The sequence below is a fragment of the Bos javanicus genome, chromosome 9, assembly GCF_032452875.1.
Source record: "Bos javanicus breed banteng chromosome 9, ARS-OSU_banteng_1.0, whole genome shotgun sequence".
NCBI lineage: Eukaryota > Metazoa > Chordata > Mammalia > Artiodactyla > Bovidae > Bos > Bos javanicus.
The window spans coordinates 3078715-3100788 of NC_083876.1; the positions used below are offsets into that span (position 1 = coordinate 3078715).

Here is a 22074-nt window from a genome sequence, read left to right on the forward strand (position 1 = left end):
ACAGTGGAAACAGTGTCAGACTTTATTTTTTTGGGCTCCAAAATCACTGCAGATGGTGATTGCATCCATGAAATTAAAAGACACATACTCCTTGGAAGGAAAGATATGATCAAACTAGATAGCATATTAAAAAACAGAGACGTTACTTTGCCAACAAAGGTCCGTCTAGTCAAGGCTATGGTTTTTCCAGTGGTCGTGTATGGATGTGAGAGTTGGACTGTGAAGAAAGCTGAGCACTGAAGAATTGATGCTTTTGAACTGTGGTGTTGGAGAATACTCTGAGAGTCCCTTGGACTGCAAGGAGATCTAACCAGTCCATTCTAAAGATCTGTCCTGGGTGTTCATTGGAAGGACTGATGCTAATGCTGAAACTCCAGTACTTTGGCCACCTCATGCGAAGAGTTGACTCATTGGAAAGTACTCTGATGCTGGGAGGGATTGGGGCAAAGAGGAGAAGGGGACAACAGAGGATGAGATGGCATCACCAATTCGATGGACATGAGTTTGAGTGAACTCTGGGAGTTGGTGATGGACAGGGAGGCCTGGGGTGCTGCGATTCATGGGGTCGCAAAAGTCGGACAAGACTGAGTGACTGAACTGAACTCAACTGAAGTGCTTGACATTAAGCTTTTGGTGGCTATGCATCCATTTCTGATGTGGATTTGGAATAAACGCATTGCTGCTGTGTGAGTCTACCCGGGACTAGATAGGCAACGTGCCACGCCCCACTGTCCCACGGAGTCCTCTTTAGAGATCTTGAATGATTTTGGTAACTGAACTGTTGAGTAACCCCAACTTCTTCTTTTTTTTTTTTGTAACCCCAACTTCTGACCTTACCCTTCCTGCTCTTTTATTCCCATTGTCACGTTTTAAATTCACCAATAGTAAGTGACCCTCAGAAATCCTAGGTCTCACCTTCAACACCAATGAAGACCAAAACTCCAGGCCTGTCTCTGCCACCTGGACACAGAGTTCTCCATGCTGTTTAGTTTCCATGCCCTGTGAATACTATCATGCCTTATTTTACCTAAGTTCCTTGATTGTTGTTCCTGAGGTGTGTCTTGCAAGCATAATAAGACCTGCAAGGGCCAGCCCAGCCCAAGCACTGGCTGTCAGTGGGGAAATCTGTGAGGGTTGCCACAGTCAGTGCAGGCCAGGTGAAGGGCTCTGGCATTGCTGGCCAATGGCACCACTATCTAAAGACTGAGAAACTCAAGAAATGAATCTTTATTCCAGTCCACTGCAGTGCTTTAGCTGCAATAAATGACGTGCTAAAGAACACATACTGGTTTTCAGGGTTTCTTTGCCCTCAATCTTATTAATTTGTGAGAAATATTCCAGTCTTTAAAATCACATGTACTAAATTTCTGTTGTTAAGGGAATGAGGCACCAAAGTAAATCATAATGCATCTGTCTAAACACTTACAAACTAAGACCCACAATAATATCTGTTAAGACTCAGTTGTTAGTAGTTGATTTAATAATAAAATGAATTGACCTATATATCCATTACTTTAAATTTGCTAAGCATAGAGGATAAGTTCATAAAGAAAGAATCAAAGACCACACCAACACAGTCCAGTAAAACAACGACAGAAAAAACTTTAGTAATTCACCTGTCCTGCTGTTCGAGGCTCAGTTTCACACTCCCACCTTGAGAATTTAAGCATTGCCTCATCTATATCATGAGTAACCATACTTTGTTTTTTGTTTTTTAGCAATAGCATTATTTTTTTGTCAGCCACTAGATTAATTACTTTTATACATTATTATTTTGCAATTCACCTTTCATAATTCTTGTGTGACATTTATTATTGCCACTATCAGCTCACTTCAGTTCAGTTCAGTCACTCAGTTGTGTCCGACTCTGTGACCCCATGAAATGCAGCACGCCAGGCCTCCCTATCCATTACCAACTCCCAGAGTTCACTCAAATTCGTGTCCATCGAGTTGGTGATGCCATCCAGCCATCTCATCCTCTGCTGTCCCCTTTTGCTCCTGCCCCCAATCCCTCCCAGCATCAGGGTCTTTTCCAATGAGTCAACACTTCACATGAGGTGGCCAAAGTACTGGAGTTTCAGCTTTAGTATCATTCCTTCCAAAGAAATCCCAGGACTGATGTCCTTTAGAATGGACTGGTTGGATCTCCTTGCAGTCCAAGGGACTCTCAAGAGTCTTCTCCAACATCACAGTTCAAAAGCAGCAATTCTTCGGTGCTCAGCTTTCTTCACAGTCCAACTCTCACATCCATACATGACCACTGGAAAAACCATAGCCTTGACTAGATGGACCTTTGTTGACAAAGTAATGTCTCTGCTTTTGAATATGCTATCTAGGTTGGTCATAACTTTCCTTTCAAGGAGTAAGAATCTTTTAATTTCATGGCTCCAATCATATATAATAAATGAGGAAACATACTCAGTGAAATTAGTTGCTTTGATAATATGACTAGTTTTGGAGCAGTTATTAAATGTAAGTATGCTTTAACTCTAAATGTATTGTATTCTGCTACTCCACTAATGAAATCCATTGAGGTGTGCTTACCTTGCTTTTCTTATCCTGAGGAACTAACCAGAGATCCAGAAATAATTCCTGACAGAGTCCAGCTCCAGCAGCCAGGAATTCAACCTGAAGGGAGGGACAGTGTTGGCAAGTAACGATGCAGCCTCTCAATTTTCTTGGACTGTCTATTTATTTCAAGTTTAAGATTTTCTTTTATACTTTTACAAAAGCATTAGGTCAGAAATTTGACATTTTCAGTTCCCCCTCACCCAGATTTATTATCTCCATAAATCACTGTTGACCTTCAAACAGAGTTCCTGCTTCAGCAATTCTCTCGGAATCAGCTTTACCATCTATTATCTACTTCCTCTTATGTGTCCTATAGTTGACTTGTGATTACATTGTAACTCATGCTACATTCCTCAGTTTATTTCTTATCTTTCTAAATCCTGTTTGCTCCTAATATCCTGAGCTCACTATCTCTTAAAAAGGCTTTTAGCTATTAGTATCTCTAAAATTCCTAACCTCCATGCTGCTGCTGCTAAGTCTCTTCAATCGTGTCCAACTCTGTGCGACCCCATAGATGGCAGCCCACCAGGCTCCCCTGTCCCTGGGATTCTCCAGGCAAGAACACTGGAGTGGGTTGCCATGTCCTTCTCCAATGCATGAAAGTGAATAAGCTATAGTAAAATATGCTAACATTACAACATTTCTTAAATCTTTAACTTCTAACTATTTTAATTATTTCTAAGCCCTAAATTCAGTAAACTCCTTTGCCATAAACATTTTGCTCACAAATAAGCTTCAGATAGCAATCCCTACCATGGCCTCAATCTGCAGCCTATGTCCTCATCCTGGAACACTGTTTTGTAAAAGTCCTTGAACAAATGTCAATGATTAACTTTATGATTTATTCTCTGAGCACAGTTGCAGAAGGCTTTGTGCCTTCTCATACTCCTCTCAAGAACAATAAGCACCTTAATATTCCTTTTCAGTCAACTCATCGGAGGAGAGGGAAAAACAAGTCAGAATCACAAGGCCTAACTCCTTCATCCCAGGTCTGTGCCTGCGGGGACAAAGAGAAGGAGTTGGGACCGTGCCTCCATTTTGAAAGTAATGCCTAACCCAGTTCCCAACACATTCCAAATACCATTTTGCTATGAAAGGTATCATTTTAACCTTTCCTACTTGGACTGTGGATGACAGAAAGGGGGAAGCACCAGAAAATCCTAATATTATGTTGAATTATGGCTATCAGACCTCAGTGTGTCTTTTGCACTTGAATGAATTAAATTGTCCAAGACTAACTAAACTGCCCTTCATAGATCATAGTCTTGTGGTGCAGCAGATTTCATAACTCAGTGATGCTACCAGTCATGCCATGCAGGGCCACCTATGACAGATGGTTCTTAGTGAAGGTTTCTGACAAAATGTGGTCCACTGGAGAAAAAACTGGCACCCCAATCCAGTATTCTTTAGTGAAGAACTCCTTAAAGATTATGAAAAGGAAATAATGTATGACAACAGAATATAAATTACCCAGGTTAGGTTGCAATATGTTGCTGGGGAAGAGAGAAGAACAATTAAAAATAGCTCCCTGGCCAATGTGCTGTAATTTGAACATCCTTTGACATTGCTCTTCTTTGGCCACTGCTGAGTTTGTTCAAACTACTGCACAGTTGCACTCATTTCACATGCTAGCAAAATCATGCTCAAAATTCTCCATGCTAGGCTTCAAAAGTATGTGGACTGAGAAATTCAAGTTGGATTTAGAAAAGGCAGAGAAACCAGAGATCAAATTGCCAACATCCATTGGATCATAGAAAAAGCAAGAAAATTCCAGAAGAACATCTGCTTCTGCTTTACTGACTACACTAAAGCTTTTGACTATGTGGATAGCAACAAACTGTGGAGAATTCTTAAAAAGATGGAAATACCAGACCACCTAACCCGTCTGCTATGAAACCTGTAAGTAGGTCAAGAAGCAACAGGTAGAACCAGACATGGAACAACAGACTGGTTCAAAAATGGGAAAGGAATACATCAAAGCTGTATATTGTCATCCTTTTTATTTGACTTTTATGCAGAGTACATCACATAAAATGCTGGGGTGAATGAAGCATAAGTTGGAATCAAGATTGCTGTAAGAAATGCCAATAACCTCAGATATGCAGATGACACAATCCTTCTGGCAGAAAGCTAAGACAAACTAAAGAGCCTCTTGATGAAAGTGAAACAGGAGAGTGAAAAATCTGGCTTAAAACTCAATATTCATAAAACAAAGATCATGGCATCTGGTTCCATCACTTCATGGGAAATAGAATGGAAATGAAATAGTAACAGACTTTATTTTTGTGGGCTCCAATATCACTGCAGATGGTAATTGCAGCCATGAAATTAAAAGATGCTTGCTACTTGAAAGAAAAGCTATGATCAAACTAGACAGCATATTGGGGTTTCCCTGATAGGTCAGTTGGTAAAGAATCCACCTGCAATGCAGGAGACCTCAGTTCAATTCCTGCATTGGGAAGATCCACTGGAGAAGGGATAGGTTACCCACTCAAGTATTTTTGGGCTTCCTTGGTGCCTTAGTTGGTAAAGAACCCTCCCACAATACGGGAGACCCAGGTTCAATCCCTGTGTTGGGAAGATCAGTTGGAGAAGGGAACAAATTCCCACTCTAGTATTCTGTGCTGGATAATTCCATGGGCTGCATAGTTCATGGGGTTGCAAAGAGTCACAGGAGACTGAGCGACTTTCACTTTTCAGACAGCGTATTAAATGCAGAGGCATTACTTTTCCAACAAAGGTCTGTCTAGTCAAAGGTATGGTTTTCCAGTAGTCATGTATAGATACGGGAGTTGGATCATAAAGAAAGCTGAGTGCCTAAGTATTGATGCTTTTGAACTGTGGTGTTGGAGAAGACTCTTGAGAGTTCCTTGGACTGCAAGGAGATCCAATCAGTCCATCCTAAAGGAAATGAGTCCTGAATATTCATTGGGAGCACTATTGCTAAAGATGAGGCTCCAATAGTTTGGCCATCTGATGTGAAGGACTGACTCATTAGAAAAGACCCTGATGCTGGGAAAGATTGAAGGCTGGAGAAGGGGATGACAGGATGAGATGGTTTGATGGCATCTCTCACTTGATAGACTTGAGTTTGAGCAAACTCCAGGAGTTGATGATGGACAAGGAAGCCTGTTGTGCTGTAGTCCATGGAATTGCAAAGATTCGAACATGACTGAACAACTGAACTGAACTGAACTGATTCTTTTACAGAGTATCTTTAGTAAGAATATTTGTTTTATTATTTTCTTCAACTAGATTACCTGGGTAATATATATATATATTTTTAGTATCAATAGCTTGCCTGCATACCAATATTTCTCTCACCTACAAATAAACAGTAGTTGGTACAATATTGGAGATGACAATATTTTCTCTTGATCTACAGATACTCTACATGTGTTCTGAGGCTATCAATGCACTTCCACTGTTTGAAGCTACCAGTATTTCAAATAAACAATGTGATACTGCTCTGATCACTTTTTCTTTTGTAAGTGTATTGTCATTTGTGCCTTGAAGCATGACAGATATTTCTCTATGTATCAATTTAGCTTCCATAGAGAGCCTTTTCAATATGCAGACTGTTTCTCCAACTCAGATAAATAATCTACAATTTGATTAATTATTGCTTCTCCTTTACATGTTGCTTTTACTCTTTCTAGAGCTGCTATTTTTCACTAAACATCTGATGTATAGTTATATTTTATATAAACTACTCTTTTGTGATAAACATGATGGTGTTAGGAAAGATGAAATATTTCATGAAGCTGGAGGGTGAGAGGCATGTAAATAATTGTAATAAAAATATTTATGGCATCGTTTTTAGAGGTTAAGTGGGAGATTATGTATAGAAAAGCAGAGATGAACTGAAAAGATACACATAAGGAAAGAAAGATAATGGAAAGAAAATATTTTAGTGGAAAATCTAGCTAGGAAAAAACACACACACACACTTTTATCCTCACATTTTTCTTTTCTTAAAATAAGTTTCTGTAACTGCCTTAAATGTATCTCCATTATTGGGTTGCATTTTGTCAATTAGGCTAATATTTATGCAACAATTAGTTTTACTCTATTTCTGGAACAGAGTATCCCAAACTTTGCTCAATTACCTATGGAATACCTGCTACTGATTTTAAAGAAGTGTCATGTGTTGTTGGATCACAGCATTGAACAAAGTAGAACAATGACAACCATTACAGAGTAAAATTTTGTAAGCCACATTTTGGTAAATACTTTCTATATTTCAGAAACATTGGTGTTTATCACAGTTGTTTATGTTAAAAGTATAGAAAACTCACAAAATAAAATAAAATCAGTGAACAAATATTTAGTTCACTTCAAAAACAAGTTTTTAAAATATATAATTTTCAAAATATCAAATAGATTATCAATTTGATAAAATTTAAAAATAAATGTTCAATTCCATTTTAACAAATGATTGACAGAAAACTCTTAAAGCAATGCATTAAAATAATAAATCTTGCATTCTATAAATGTAAAAAACTTGAAAATTAAACATTATTTGATATTTTAAGGAGCTAACTTCAAAGACAATATGCTTCAAAAACAATGTCACTTTGTGTACCTAGTATATCCTTGCTTAACATTTTATAGCTGCTGAAACAGTTGTTTCAAACATAATGTTGTTCTAGGAAATGAAAAGGAGAAATTCACAAAGTAACTCAAAATTATTTTCCCTGACTTTGTTATACAGAAATACTCTTATCACTTGTTTAATTGGAGGAGGTTTTTATGACATTATTTTTTCAAGGCTTGACCATTCTAAGTTGTAATTTTTATCTCAAATAAAACATTGTCTCAGTATTTGTTCCTTAGATTCTTCCTGTATAGATGGAGATTCTGATACAGAGTCACGTGTATCAATTTTAACACCACCATGTTCCATTTCCTGGAAAAAGGCCTTTGAAGTAAATAGACTTATTCTAACAATAGAAGCTTTGCAATACTGCTAGATGCTTACTCTGTGACATACAGGGGCACAGACAAATGTGTAACCATAGACTATTCATTTCATTAATTTATCTTTTTTGCATAAACTGGACAACTCTGTCACTGCCTGGATCTCAACATAAATGATTCATATTTCATAGTTCTTCAATCATTAATGTTATTAGACAAAAATATCTCTAACTGTGGTCATTAAAATAAACACAATATACTTCAATCTTAGAATATAGAAAATTAGCATTAAATATTAAAGTGTTAATGTGTACAACTGAGTCACTTTGAGTCACTTTGTTGTACAACAGAATTAACACAACACTGTAAAACACATCAATATTAAAAAAAAAAAAAAACTTAAGAACGGTAATCTTTTGATATCCCAAACACCTATTCGCTTTGACTGTTTTTGCAAAACCACCTGTATATCCTGCCTCCTCCTTTAGCTCCTTAGAACAGTTTTTCAGAGCTTTTTGGAAGGCTGCTTCCTGGGCTTAAATCCTCAGCAAATCCACTGAATAAAATTTAATCCTCAACTTAAAAAATTAAAACAGTAGTTTACCTGGCTTATTATATGCTAGACTATGAGACAGAGAGAAATTGAAACTACATAAAAATATAATGATAGTGATAAATGTTACAAAATTTTAAAACTAAGAATGGGTTAAATTAGAGTAGCTGGGGGAGCTATTTAAGGAATGTTTATTAAAATCAACAGGAAATATATCTTTGAGGAGATGTTATTTGAGTTAAACCCTAAGTGAATGAACATTGAGTTGGTGTAGTTTTTAGGAGAAATTTTCTTTAGATAGAAAATCAACAGACACAGAGGATTTAAGCAGATGCTTAAGGTATTCATGGAACTTCTTGAAGACCAAAGTGACAGGAATTAAGTAATCAAAGGGATCATAGTTGGAAAAGATGCAAAATGTGTCTAGTCTTCTGAGCATTTAAAGCTTAGATTTTATTTAAATACAATAAGAATCCATTTAAAGAGAGTACCAGGGGACAACATGATATTATCACAAATACACTCTCTTATGAGAAAATAGATGATTAAGGAAGGAAAAATAAATTTTCTTTATCCACAGCTTTTATCATCTAATGATAGCAGCTCTGTTTTCTATTTATTCAGCCAAAAGCTATAGAGTCATTCATTTACTCATTTTCTCATTAACTCAGTCCAGCATAAGAAAATATATTCTCTTAATTCAATTTTAAGAATATATCAATAATTCAATCACTTTTCACCATGTCTCATCCAGGTTCAAACTAATAGTAAGGCAGATTACTACATTGCCTCGTAAGTGGCCTCTTTGCGTCTGTTTCCCTAGTTTCTCTTGAACACAACTACCAAAGTGTCATTTTAAAGTATATTCAAGATACTGTCACTCATTTGCCAGAAATACTGCAATACTTTGTATTTAACATAGAGTAAAATTCAAAGACCTCAAAACATCAGGCATGGTCAGCACTGTCTCCATCTCCAGTTTTCTGTCCATCCTCACCAACCCCTCCTCTCCTGTAGATCAGTTCTACTAACCTCCTTAGTATGATAGGAGCAGGACAGGGGGATTTGCAGTGGATATTCCCTCTGCTATGGACACTCCTCTCTAAATATTTGCAAGTTCCATCACCTCACTCAAATCAGTGCCCAAACATAAGGTTTCTCAATGAAGCTTCCCTTGACCACCTACATACACTTGAATGGAGAGTCAAATCAAAGAGGTAAAACAGGATGCTAATGAACTTCCCAGATGAGAAATTCTGGTGGTTTTACTAAAAGAGTTAACTTCATAATGATAAAAGTGTAATATTCATGATATATAGGTACAGCAGAATTAAAAGATTTACTGATAGACCAGAAATATACTTGTAGAGAGATAAAGAAACCAAAGATCAAGTAAAGAACACTTACAGAAAATCAGGTTTATCCAGGGATTGAAAAATCAATCATTTCAATGGAATAGTTTAAGTGTGAGTTGCCATACTAGATAGGCATGAAAATGGATGCAGGTTAACCGGTTAGGATACAGGAGTAAGCAGGTTTCATGATTTCGGCCCAACAGAACATGAAGGAAGGGAGATATGGAGATACAAATTGTCAAAAAATTTAAGCAACCAGGTGGATAGATTCCCAAGATAGACACTGAGATCATCAAGAAAGATGACAATTGTGGTAGAGAAAAGGACACAAGCCAGATGCTAGACACAATGGGGGATGGAGACACTGTGAGAGAAGAAATGCCTGAAAGGAGCCTAGAGAGAGAGGAATACCATTAGTGAGAGAATGGCCTATGGTATAGTCAAGTTCTCAAGATGACAGGCTTTTCATGGGGAAGGAGAATTATCTGGGTGCCGCAACCAGGGCAAGGCTATACACACCCTTCCTCACCAGATGTACATGGGTTGTTGGTGAATGGATAATCCCACTAAAGAGGACTCCAAGTCCTCAGAGTTCAGTCAGAGAAAGAAAGGAAGGTATGCAAAGAACATGGTGTTGGAGCATTTGCTGATAACAGAAGAGATTTCAAGGGCATAGTGGAGAGCAGTGGACACTGAAGTGTTAGAGGCTGCATAGAGCAGTGTGAGGATAAATCCATTTGATCAGGTATGAGCTGGAAGACTTTGAGGTTACATGATGCAAATTCAATCTTTATGTATCTACTTCTGTAGTGACTTCTGTCATTATGTTTTATTAGTTATTATTCACAAGGGAATTAATAGGTTCAGGACTAATAGAAATTGTACATATATTCTCAAACTGAAGCACTATGGGGTCCAGGTTTAAACACAACTTATGTCAACCATAACAGTCTTTGAAAATATAAAATTATATTGACTGAGTAGAAGATGCTCTTGATGATGAAATGTCAACAGTGTCCCAGGTGTTTTCAGTTGTAATAGTTTATAGCTATAATCTGAATTTTTAAATTTTAGCAAGCTTTCTTCCATGTTAAATTTCAGAAATATTTATTCAAAAGAAAAAGCTAGCCTATAAACATGGCTATTGATTCCAATGAAAGAATTTTTTTTAGATAATCAGCTAACCTAGTTTTTTAGATAATTCACTCCAAGAGACTGAAGTTTCCTGTTAGTTAAAAATTACTGAGTGACCAAGTAGAAACTTTACATTAATTAATAAATTCCTTATCCAAATGTGTGATTGCTATTTTTAAAAGAATTTTTCAATATTAATGTGAAAATACAGCTTTATTACTTTTTGAAAAGAAATATGCTGACCTATGTATTTCAATGGTATGATGTTCTATTTCAAAGCCACAACCAATACAATATTTTAAACTAATTAGCCTCCAATTAAATAAATTTAAATTTAAAATAAATAAATAAGATAATTTTTTAAAAATAAAATAAAATAAAAAAAGCCAAAACTCATACTTAAGTAAGTTTACCCATAACAGACACTGAAAACCTTAACCCCACCCATGGCTGGTGTGGTGAGATATCACACAAAGGAAATGCTCAAACTAACTTGAGGAAAAAAAAAATGTATATTAATACACTGACTTGACACTTAATGGGGGAAAGCTATAATTGCAACTTTGAGTAGGAAACGAGCAAACAGAAAAAACAGGCTAAGGTAATAAAATAGAACATTACTATCTCATGAAATGTCTTAGAATTTGAGTAGAGAAAATGAAAATTTTAAAATGCAAAAATATTTCTATATAGCACAATTTCTGATTTTAAAAAACATACTTATTTTTCTAATATCTAGTTTATAGTATCTTTTAAAAGATAACTCTCAATAAAATAAATTTTTAAACAATTGATTTTCAGATTGGAAAAAAAGTAATATAAGAGAAAGACACTACATGGTTTCATTACCATCTGTTTCCTGATTTGTATTTCCTCATTTCATTCTGAATATTCAGAATGTGATCATCTTTACATTAGACAACATTAAAGGCATTGCATCTTTTAAATATCAAAATAGATTACTGTGTGTATGTGTCTACATTTATCCTCCCATGTGTGTGATTGTGAGATTGTACATGATGGCAAAATCAGAACTGTGAGTCTTAATAGTCTTCAAAGCCCCTGTGTGGTCTGGTGACATAGCACTCCCCTCTCTTATGTGCAATGGAGAATGCAGACTCCTTCCTCTCAGAGCAGGGTACTGTTACCTTCAACGCCCTGCGTCTCCTGTAGAGAGTAGGCCCAGACCTTGAAAGGCCTCACTACAGCTGGACTCTGCAATCCTGAACCTTGCCTCTCACACACACGGAACAGGGTCACAGAGACCTGCAGCTTCAGCACTGCCTTTGAAGAAGCTCCTGGGCTGTGCAATGAGCTCTTGACAAGCTCTCACACCCCTAACTCAGTTCTGGCACTTGCAATTGCCTTACTAGGAGCCACCTCCAAGGCCATCAAGGCCTCTTATCATCATCTACCACAGGCACCTAAAGAAGCCAGACACCTATCCAGCTTACTCCTCACTATATGGATCTTTTCTCTAATCATTTTTAAGCTTTGTGTCATCTTTAAGCCATATTTTTTTTAATTGAAGTATAGTTAATTTGCACTTATGTTATTTTTCAAATATACAACTAAGTAATCCAGCAGCTCAAATAGATTAATACCAGAAAAACAAATGAGCCAATCAAAAAATGGAAAGAAAACCTAAACAGATATTTCTCCATAGACATAGAGATAGCTAATAAGCATATGAAAAGATACTTGACATCGCTCATTATTAGAGAAATGCAAATAAAAACTACAATGATATATCATCTCCATCAGTCATAATAATCATATCAAAAAATCTATGAATGATAAATACTGGAGAGGATGTGGAGAAAAGGGAACCCTCCTACAATGTTGGTGATAATATAAATTGGTGCAGCCACTATGGAGAACACTACGGAGGTTCCTTAAAAAGCTAAAAATAGAACTACCATGTTATTGTTGTTGCTGTTCAGTTGCCCAGTTATGTCTGACTCTGCAACCCCATGGACTGCAGCATGTCAAGCCACCCTGTCCCTCACCATCTCTCAAAGTTTGCCCAAGTTCATGTCCATTGCATTGCTGATGCCACCCAGCTATCTCATCCTCTGATGCTCTCTTCTCCTTCTGCCCTCAATCTTTCTCAGCATCAGGGGCTTTTCCACTGACTCAGCTGTTCACATCAGATGACCAAAAAACACTGCAACTTCAGCCTCAGTGCTACCATATGACCCAGCAATCCCACTCCTGGGCATGTATCAGGAGAAAACCATCATTTGAAAAGATATATACACCCCAATCCCTTGTAGCTCAGTTGATAAAGAATCTGACTGAAATGAAGGAGACTTGGGTTCAGTTCCTGAGCTGGGAAGATCCCTTGAAGAAGGAAATGGCTAACCCCTCCAGTATTCTTGCCTGGGGAATCCTATGGAGAGGGGAACCTGGCAGGCTACAGTCCATGGGGTCACAAAAGTCGGACATGACTTATTGACTCAATCTCCATCCACCTCAATGTTCATTGCACCACTATTTACAATAGCCAACACATGGAAGTAACCTAAATGCCCATTGACAGAGGAATGGATGAAGAAGATATTGCACATATATACAATGAAATATTATCAGTCATAAGAAAAATGAAATAATGCTATTTGCAACAACATGGATCTAAATCTTCATCCTAACTTTGCAAAGAGATTGCCACACATAGTAAGTCAAAGACAAACATCATATGATGTCATTTATATGTGCAATCTGAAAAAGGATACAATAGAACTTACTTATAAAACAGAAATAGACTCATAAACACTTTTTTTTTTTTTACATAATCTCACGTGATGGCTGCTCTCTCTCCCTCCCCACTCACATCAGTTGTGACTATTAGCAGGTGTCCTCCTTGTCCTCCTGTGACTTGCAGATAGTGCCCCATCCTCCTCCTTAAACATCTCAATTATTTGAAGATGGTGCTACTCATATTTCTTCCTGTAGTATCCACAGCTAACCCTCCTGGGGATTCCCTCTCATTCTAGTTTTTCAGCATTTGACACCTGGACTATCATATATTTTTCTCTGATACAATCCCAGTTTTACTGAGTTATTTCAACACCTGCATATTTCACTTCTCAGAGGAGGAGACCATCTTTACTCAAGATCTAAATTTCATCTTAACTTTCCAAATTACTCCCACTGTAGTATTCTACATACCATCAGATCAAATCAGTCGCTCAGTCCTGTCTGATTCTTTGCGACCCCATGAATCGCAGCACGCCAGGCCTCCCTGTCCATCATCAACTCCCGGAGTTCACTGAGACTCACGTCCATCGAGTCAGTGATGCCATCCAGCCATCTCATCCTCTGTCGTCCCCTTCTCCTCTTGCCCCCAATCCCTCCCAGCATCAGAGTCTTTTCCGATGAGTCAACTCTTCATACCTAATGACATTCCCTCAACAATCCTAATTTTAAGCATCATGTGGTACTTCCATTGACAGACTCATTCACTTTTTCAGCTCAATCCTTTTAGTATATTAAGTCAATTCTTAAACCCCACAATCCATTCACCTACCAACTCTTCAATATCTTCTGGTCCTTTCATATATTCACTTTGCTACTTACCTGAATTAGATGGCATGGTCCATTTCTAAACTGACTTGTTGCATATACCTTCAAATCACTCACCTTTTTCCCTCCATTATTGCAGCCTGATTAAGACCCAGCTGTAGTTTAATTCAACATACAAGCTATTTCATATGAGCATATGAGTAACTACACATGGTTTGAGCATGCTACAATTTACTGCAGATTGAACTCACTTAAATTCATTTCATTAACTCCAAGGATACATCTATTATTGCATCTAAGTAATATACTCTATTTCCCTCCCATTTATGTGTATAGCTATTTTACATCTTTTCATCTCACTTTAGTTCTTATTTTGCTTGGGAATAAAAGCAAATGGAAGATACTTTCCAAATGATTCAACACTACATATTGAAAACATTTAAACTGATAAAAATATTCTACTCTTCCTCCTATTATAATTAGCTCTCATCCTAGCTAAGCCAAGTCCTACTATATCCCATCCCATAAGTGGTATATTTTAAACTTCCTTTAGCCTCCACTCCATTACAGGAAATGACCATTTCTTTCCTTCCATTCTGGGCATAGTCAATATTTTTTTTTTCTCACCACTCTATCAAACTGTTATTTTTAGGGAAATCATCATTTTCAATTTCCTTTTGCAAAAATCAACTCATTTTTCTCTAAACATTTGTAGTGACCTATTTTAAGATATTCTAGTATTGACTTAGCATTCTTATAGTACTTTATAGTGTCCATGAGGATGTTTATGACCTCAATTCACTGACTCCTACTTTTTCATTTTATATTCCTATCATTTAATTACCTTCCCTGGTGGCTCAGAGGTTAAAGTGTCTGCCTGCAATTACCCTTAAATATAAGAGTGCCCAAGGTCTCAGTGTGAAAACCTCTCATTTCCCGATACAGACCAATATCAAGATAATTTCATTTAGTTTCCTGGTTTTAAATGGCATTACTATATTTCTGGCTTTGAGATGTATATAAGAAGCCCAGAGTCTCCTCTAGGATGGACACTGACACCCCTGAATTCCCACCTCACACTTATTCTTGCCTTCATTAGGCATCACAGCTAACACCCAAACTCCACCCTTCCCAATTATGCTTCTCTTTTTTCATATTTTCTCATTTTAGGAAATTATATTCCAACCTTGCAATGGAACATAAAGCTTAGAGTTACTTAAGCTTCTTTTTATCTCTTGATTCACATCCAGTCCTTTATCAAAATACTGAATCTTATTTAGAAAAGTACTCCAAATTAGGTACTTAAAACCCTTATCATATGTCTTCCTGGTAGCAATGGTAGTCACCACCATCTCTAGTCTGTATTATATAGTATCTTCCTAGCAGGTGTCCTAATTTCTTGCCTTGGATCATTCAAGACTATCCCAGTCTAGGAAAATGAGTCAAAATGATTTCTCTAACACCAAGCAACTAACACCTTTGTCCTGTCCAATTCTTTGCAACTCCATGGACTGTAACCCACCAGGCTCCTCTGTCCATGGGATTCTCCAGACAAGAATACTGGATTTGACTAGATGCCAATGGAGAAGTCAATGGCACCCCACTCCAGTACTCTTGCCTGGAAAATCCCATGGGCGAAGGAGCCTGGTAGGCTGCAGACCATGGGGTCGCAAAGAGTCGGACATAACTGAGCGACTTCACTTTCACTTTTCCCTTTCATGCATTGGAGAAGGAAATGGCAACCCACTCCAGTGTTCTTGCCTGGAGAATCCCAGGGACGGGGGAGCCTGGTGGGCCGCCATCTATGGGGTCGCACAGAGTTGGACACGACTGAGGTGACTTAGCAGCAGCAGCAGCAGCAGCAGCAGATGCCAAATAAATTCCTATAACTAAGTTTCTAATATCTTTCTCAGGGAGGTAGTTTTATTTTCTCTCTAATCTAACTATAAGAATTAAAACCTAGTCCATATATTCAAGTGGAAACTGAGAGTGCTTCTTTCTTCATTTTAGTACTTTCCCAACCCCCTGATTTTAGCCCAGTTTCATTACAGAAGAGTAAAATCTTCAGTTAGATGTGTGAATAAAGTAGGGGAAAAGTGTGGGAGAGTTTTCTGTTTTAATGCTGTTTGAGCTCAGTTCAGCATCTCTGGAGAATTTTGTAGAAATGCACCCCAAACTTCCTGAATTGGAGTCTCTAGGGTCAGGGAAAAATATTTGTGTTTAAACAGTCCTTCAGGAGATTCCAATGGAGCTAAAGTCTGGTACAACTAGTGTGAGAATTACTGTTCAGAAACACATTCTTTCTAAAATAGCAATGCTTAGATACATTTTTAATTAAAAGCATTCAAGTCAAAGGGCTTTTATTTTTCTTATTATTTTAAGCAATTCTCTTAATCTCCTTTAAGACAATGAAAATAGTTCTCAAGACTATTTTTTTCATTATTTTAACTTCATATTTTATTAGTTTACACTGATTCTATCACCACTACTTCATCTGTCAGAGTTAGCAACTTTATCAGTGATGAGATTGAGGGTGCGAGAATTTGGGGGCTGAAAACTGTTTTTTGTTCCCTACATTCTTATTTATTTCTGAGACCCTGGTTTTCATTCACCATTCAAATTAGACTGTGTTATTTCTGCCTTTTTGAAAAAGTTGTATTTTTACTCTCCTGTCACTTTTATTATATTCTGCCCTCATTTTAATCATTAGTCTAATTTAACCAAAGGGGCAGACAATATTTTTAGTTAAGTACAATTCAGGCCAAGTACAATATATATTGTGATCAGTGTAAATTTTAAAGAATGTAGGCTATCTACACAATTAGAATACATATAGGGGCTCATATTAAATTCATGACTAAGTTTATTTCAGTTATTACAACTAGTTACTTAGTGATCTGTTTCATCCAATGTAAGGAAACCCAATTTGAATTTCTGTAACATTCATCTTATCTAAATCATGATTTTCAAAGCATTTAACAACAAGCTCCATTATTTTAAAATTTTATACATTAATTAATACGATTCCAATAAACTGAAGAATGACAATGTCTCTAGCTATCTGGCTTTCCATTTGATGATAAAGTTTAAAACAGCTTCTAGACAATTAGACTAAGTATAATAATAGGTTAATAAAGCATTATGTTTTTGATAAAAAATAAACACATACAAATGCATATTTGCCTCTATTTATATGAAAGTGAAAGTGTTACTCAGTCGTGTCCTATTCTTTGCGACCCCAGAACTGTAACCTGCCAGACTTCTCTGTCCATGGGATTTCCCAAGCAAGAATACTGTAGTGGGTAGCCATTCCTTTCTCCAGGGGATCTTCCCAATCCAAAGATCAAACCCAGCTCTCCTGCATTGCAGATAGATTCTTTACCACCTGAGTCACCAGAGAAACCCATATTTATATAATGCTATTCATATTTTTAAAAGTTGATTACTTCTCTAAGTTGACTCATAAATATACTAGCCCTATAATTCTCAAAACTAGAAATTTAAATTGAAAAGTCAATCTTGTTAAAGGGATAATGGTTAGATTTATTGGTAAATTAATATAAGATTGAATTTATAGTCAAATTTGACTTGATGGATTGGATCTTTAAGATCTTCATATGATGATGAGGTTTCTCTTTACTGTCTTTTGAAAATGTTGGTTTTAGTGGACCAGATTAGCCAGCTGCTACTGTGGGGACCAGTTCCTAAAGCATGAACAACTTCCACAGCACATGCCTTCTGCAGTATGCAGAGCTGCTCAGCACCAGACTCTTCCAATACACGGCAACCAGCAGCACATAGTGGCCAGCAGCTGCCCCTGGAAAATCCCTTAGGTGGTTTTGCTGCAGAGTGCCTCTGGTGAGACACTTCCTTGTGAGCAGCTCTCCTCAGCATGCCCAAGGGTGGATTTCTGGCAAATTCCAATGGGCTAGTGTGTGTGTGTGTGTGTGTGTGTGTGTGTGTGTGTGTGTATGCATACTCAGTCGCTTCAGTTGTGTCCGACTCTTTGGGCCCCTATAGACTGTAGCCCACCAGGCTCCTCTGTCCATGGAATTCTCCAGACAAGAATACTGGAGTGGGTTGCTATGCTCTTCTCCAGGGCATCTTCCCCACCCAGAGATCAAACCCATATCTCCTGTGGCTCCTGCATTGCAGGATGATTCTTTACTGCTGAGCCACCAGGGGAGCCCCTCCACTGGTGTGGCATCACATGAATTCTCTTCCAAGTCAGCATGCTCTAACACCATCTAGATCTCAGCTTTGAGGGATGAGAGCTCTTCCTTGGGTATCTGTTTAAGCCCCAAAGATAGTGGTGCTTCTTATATCTGCTCTGCCCCCGTGTTCTTTAGAGTTACTTCTTACTACCAATCCCATTTTCATTCTAACAGGATTGGAGTAACAATTCTTTATATTAAACCTCCACTGTTCAAATTTAAAAAAAAAGAAAGAAAATGTCAAATTTTAACAGCTTAGTATGTTTTTGAAACTTTGCATTTAGATTCCTTTGATGAAAATATTGTCCACTGCATATCTGTAAATGTGCATACATCTGTGACCTGTGTGCAAGTTACTTTTCAATGTATTTTTAATGTTTTCCTGTATTATAGCTTTCAATTTCTACTTTTATGAATATTCTAAAATTTTTGAGCCTGTTTACTGCCTTTCAGTAATGCCCAACAGATCTCACTTTAAGCAGCCAGATAAAAGTCAAACAAGTGTGTGAAGACTACAAATTGTACTTCTTAATGATGTGGGAAAGTATCTATAAAGCTATTTAAAATGGTCTAATATAATAGATCCAGATAACAAGGTCATTTCTGTTATTTACAAATCAGTGACTTTTAGCAAGTCTTTAGTAAAGAACTGTTTCCTAAAACTTTAACCTAAACATCCTAAAGGAAAACTTTCATCTGAAGTCTATGGATTGGAAGAAGAGATAACAGGCCTATAATTTCAAAATACAATAGTAACATTGTATGTGCACAGAAGAAATAATACTGTAGGTACTTAAATTGTCTCTTCCATGTGTGTGTGTGCATGTGTGTGTGTGTGTGTGTGTGTGTATGTATGTATGTGTGTTCAGTGGCCAAGTCATGTCTGGCTCTTTGGAATTCTATGGACTGTGGCATGCCACACCTCCTTGTCCCTCACCATCTCCCAGAGTTTGACCAAGTTCATGTCCATCGAATCAGTGATGACATCCAACCATCTCATGCTCTCTCATACCTGTCTCCTACTGCCTTCAATCTTTCCCAACATCAGGGTCTTTTCCAGGGTGTCGACTATTCTCATCAGTATCAGTCCTTCCAATGACTCTTCAAGGTTGATTTCCTCTAGAATTGACTTGTTTGATATCATTGCTGCCCAAGAGACTCTGAGGAGACTTCTTGGCACTCTGCCTTGAAGGCATCAATTATTTGGCACTCTCCCTTCTTTATCATCAAAATTTCACATCCTTAAATGACTATTGGAAACATTACAGCCTTGACTATACAGACCTTTGTCAGCAAAGTAATGTCTTTGTTTTGTAATACACTGTCTATTTTTGTCACAGATTTCCTGCCAAGAAGCTGTTGTCTTCTAATTTCATGGCTTCAGTCACCATCTGCAGTGAAATCTGACACTGCTTCCACCTTTTCCCCTTCTATTTGCCATGAAGTAATGGGATAGGATGCCATGATCTTAGTTTTTTCAATATTGAGTTTTAAATTGGTTTTTGCACTCTCTTCTTTGAGGCTCTTTAGTTCCTCTTCGTTTTCTGCCATTAGAATAGTATCATCTTCATATCTTAGGTTGCTGATATTTCTCCTAGCAATCTTGATTGTAAGCTTGCAACTCATCTGGCCCGGCATTTCATGTGATGTGCTCTTCATGTAAGTTAAATAAACATGGTGACAATATACAGCCTTGTGGTACTTCTATATCAATTTTGAACCAGTCAGTTATTCCATATAAGATTCTAACTGTTGCTTCTTGACAAGCACACAGGTTTCTCAGTAGACAGGTAAGACGGTCTTGTATTCCCATCTCTTTAAGAGTTTTCCACAGTTTGTCATGATCCACAGAGTCAAAGATTTTAGCATAGTCAATGAAACAGAAGTACATGTTTTGTTTTGTTTTCTGGAATTCCCTTGTTTTTTCTATGACACAGAAAATGTTGGCAATTTGACTTCTGTTTCCTCTGCCTTTTTTAAACCCAGCTTGAACATCTGGAAGTTATTAGTTCACATACTGCTAAAGCCTAGCCAGAAGAATTCTGAGCGTAATTTTACTAGCATGGGAGATAAGTGAAAATATCCGGTAGTTTGAACATGCTTTAATACTGCTTTCCTTGGGAATTGGGATGAATATTGACTTTTCCAGTCCTGTGACCACTTTTGGGTTTTCCAAATCTGTGGGCATATTGAGTGCAAAACTTTAATAGCAACATCTTTTAAGATTTTAAATAGCTCTGATAGGATTCCATCACTTCCACTAGCTTTATTGGCAGGAGTGCTTCCTAAAGCCCACTTGACTTCACAGTGCAGAATGTCTGACTCTGAGTGAGTGACTACACCATTTTAATTATCCAGGTCATTAAGATCTTTTTTGTACAGTTTTTCCTGTGTATTCTTGCCATCTCTTCTTGACGTCTTCTGCTTCTATTGGTCTTTGCTGTTTCTATCCTTTGTTGTGCCCATCTTTGCATGAAATATTCTTTTGATATCTCCAATTTTCTTGAAGAGATCTCTAGTCTTTCCTTTTCTGTTGTTTTCTTCTATTTATTTGCATTGTTCATTGAAGAAAGCCTGCTTGTCTGTTTGCTATTCTCTGGAACTCTGCATTCTGTTGGGTATATATTTCACTTTCTCCCTTGTTTTTTACTTCTCTTCTTTCCTCAGCTGTTTGTAAAACCTCCTCAGAAAACCACTTTTGCCTTCTCGCATTTCCTTTTCTTTGTGATGGTTCTGTTCACTGCCTCATGTACAATATAATAAACCTCTGTCCATAGTTCTTGAAGCACTCTGTTTATTAGATCTAATCCCTTGAATCTGTTCATCACCTCAACTGTATAATCATAATTTGTTGTTGTCGTTATTGCTGTTTTTCTTCGTACCAGACTGGACAAGTGGTTTTACTGCTTCTTTAGTTTAAGCCTGAATTTTTATATAACCAGCTGATGATCTGAGCCACAGTCAACCCCATATCTTGTTTTTGCTGATGATATACAGCTTCTCCAATTTTAGCTATAAAGAATGTAATCCATCTGATTTCAATATTGACCATTTGGTGATGTTCATGTATAAAAGCATGTCTTGTGCTGTCAAGAAAGGGTATTTTCTATGGCCGATGTGTTCTCTTGGCATAATTCTGTGCTCCAAGGCCAAACTTGCTTGTTACTCCATGTATCTCTTGACTTCCTACTTTTGCATTCCAATCCACTATGATGAAAAGGACATCTTTTGTTTTGATGTTAGTCCTAGGAGGTATTGTAGGTCTTCACAAAATTGATCAGCTTCAGCTTCTTCATTATAAGTGGTTGAGGTGTAGACTTGGATTACTGTGATGTTGACTAGTTTTCCTTGGAAATGAAGGAACATTCTGTCATTTTTGAGGTTCCAAGTACTGCATTTAGGACTCTTTTGAATATGACGGCTACTCCATTTCTTCTATGGGATTCTTGTTCACAGTAGTACATATAATGATCATCTGAATTAAATTCACTTATTTCTGTTCATTTTAGTTCACCAATTCCTAAGATGTCAATGTTTATTTTTGTCATCTCCTGCTTGACCACGTCCAATTTACCTTGATTCATAGAGCTAACATTCCAGGTTCCTACGCAATACTGTTCTTTACAGCATCAGATTTTACTTTCATCACTGGACATATCCACTAATATTCATCTATCCCCAAACCCTTATTATAAAACAAAATGGACATTTTTGACTTATGCCAAAATAATGGTTCAGAATTTCTCATTTATTTAAAACCAATTCCACAACAATTTAAAAACACATTAAGAGTTTTCTACTT

The 22074-nt window shown here is 37.3% G+C and overlaps 1 protein-coding gene across 1 annotated transcript in view; it reads right to left on the bottom strand.

The window, feature by feature from the left end:
* The window catches only part of EYS (eyes shut homolog), a 280871-nt gene that overhangs the window by 67717 nt on the left and 191080 nt on the right, over positions 1–22074 (bottom strand). Inside the window, 2 exon segments of the mRNA XM_061428706.1 lie at positions 1028–1125; positions 2545–2628. Of these exon segments, the coding sequence (XP_061284690.1) occupies positions 1028–1125; positions 2545–2628 (182 nt within the window).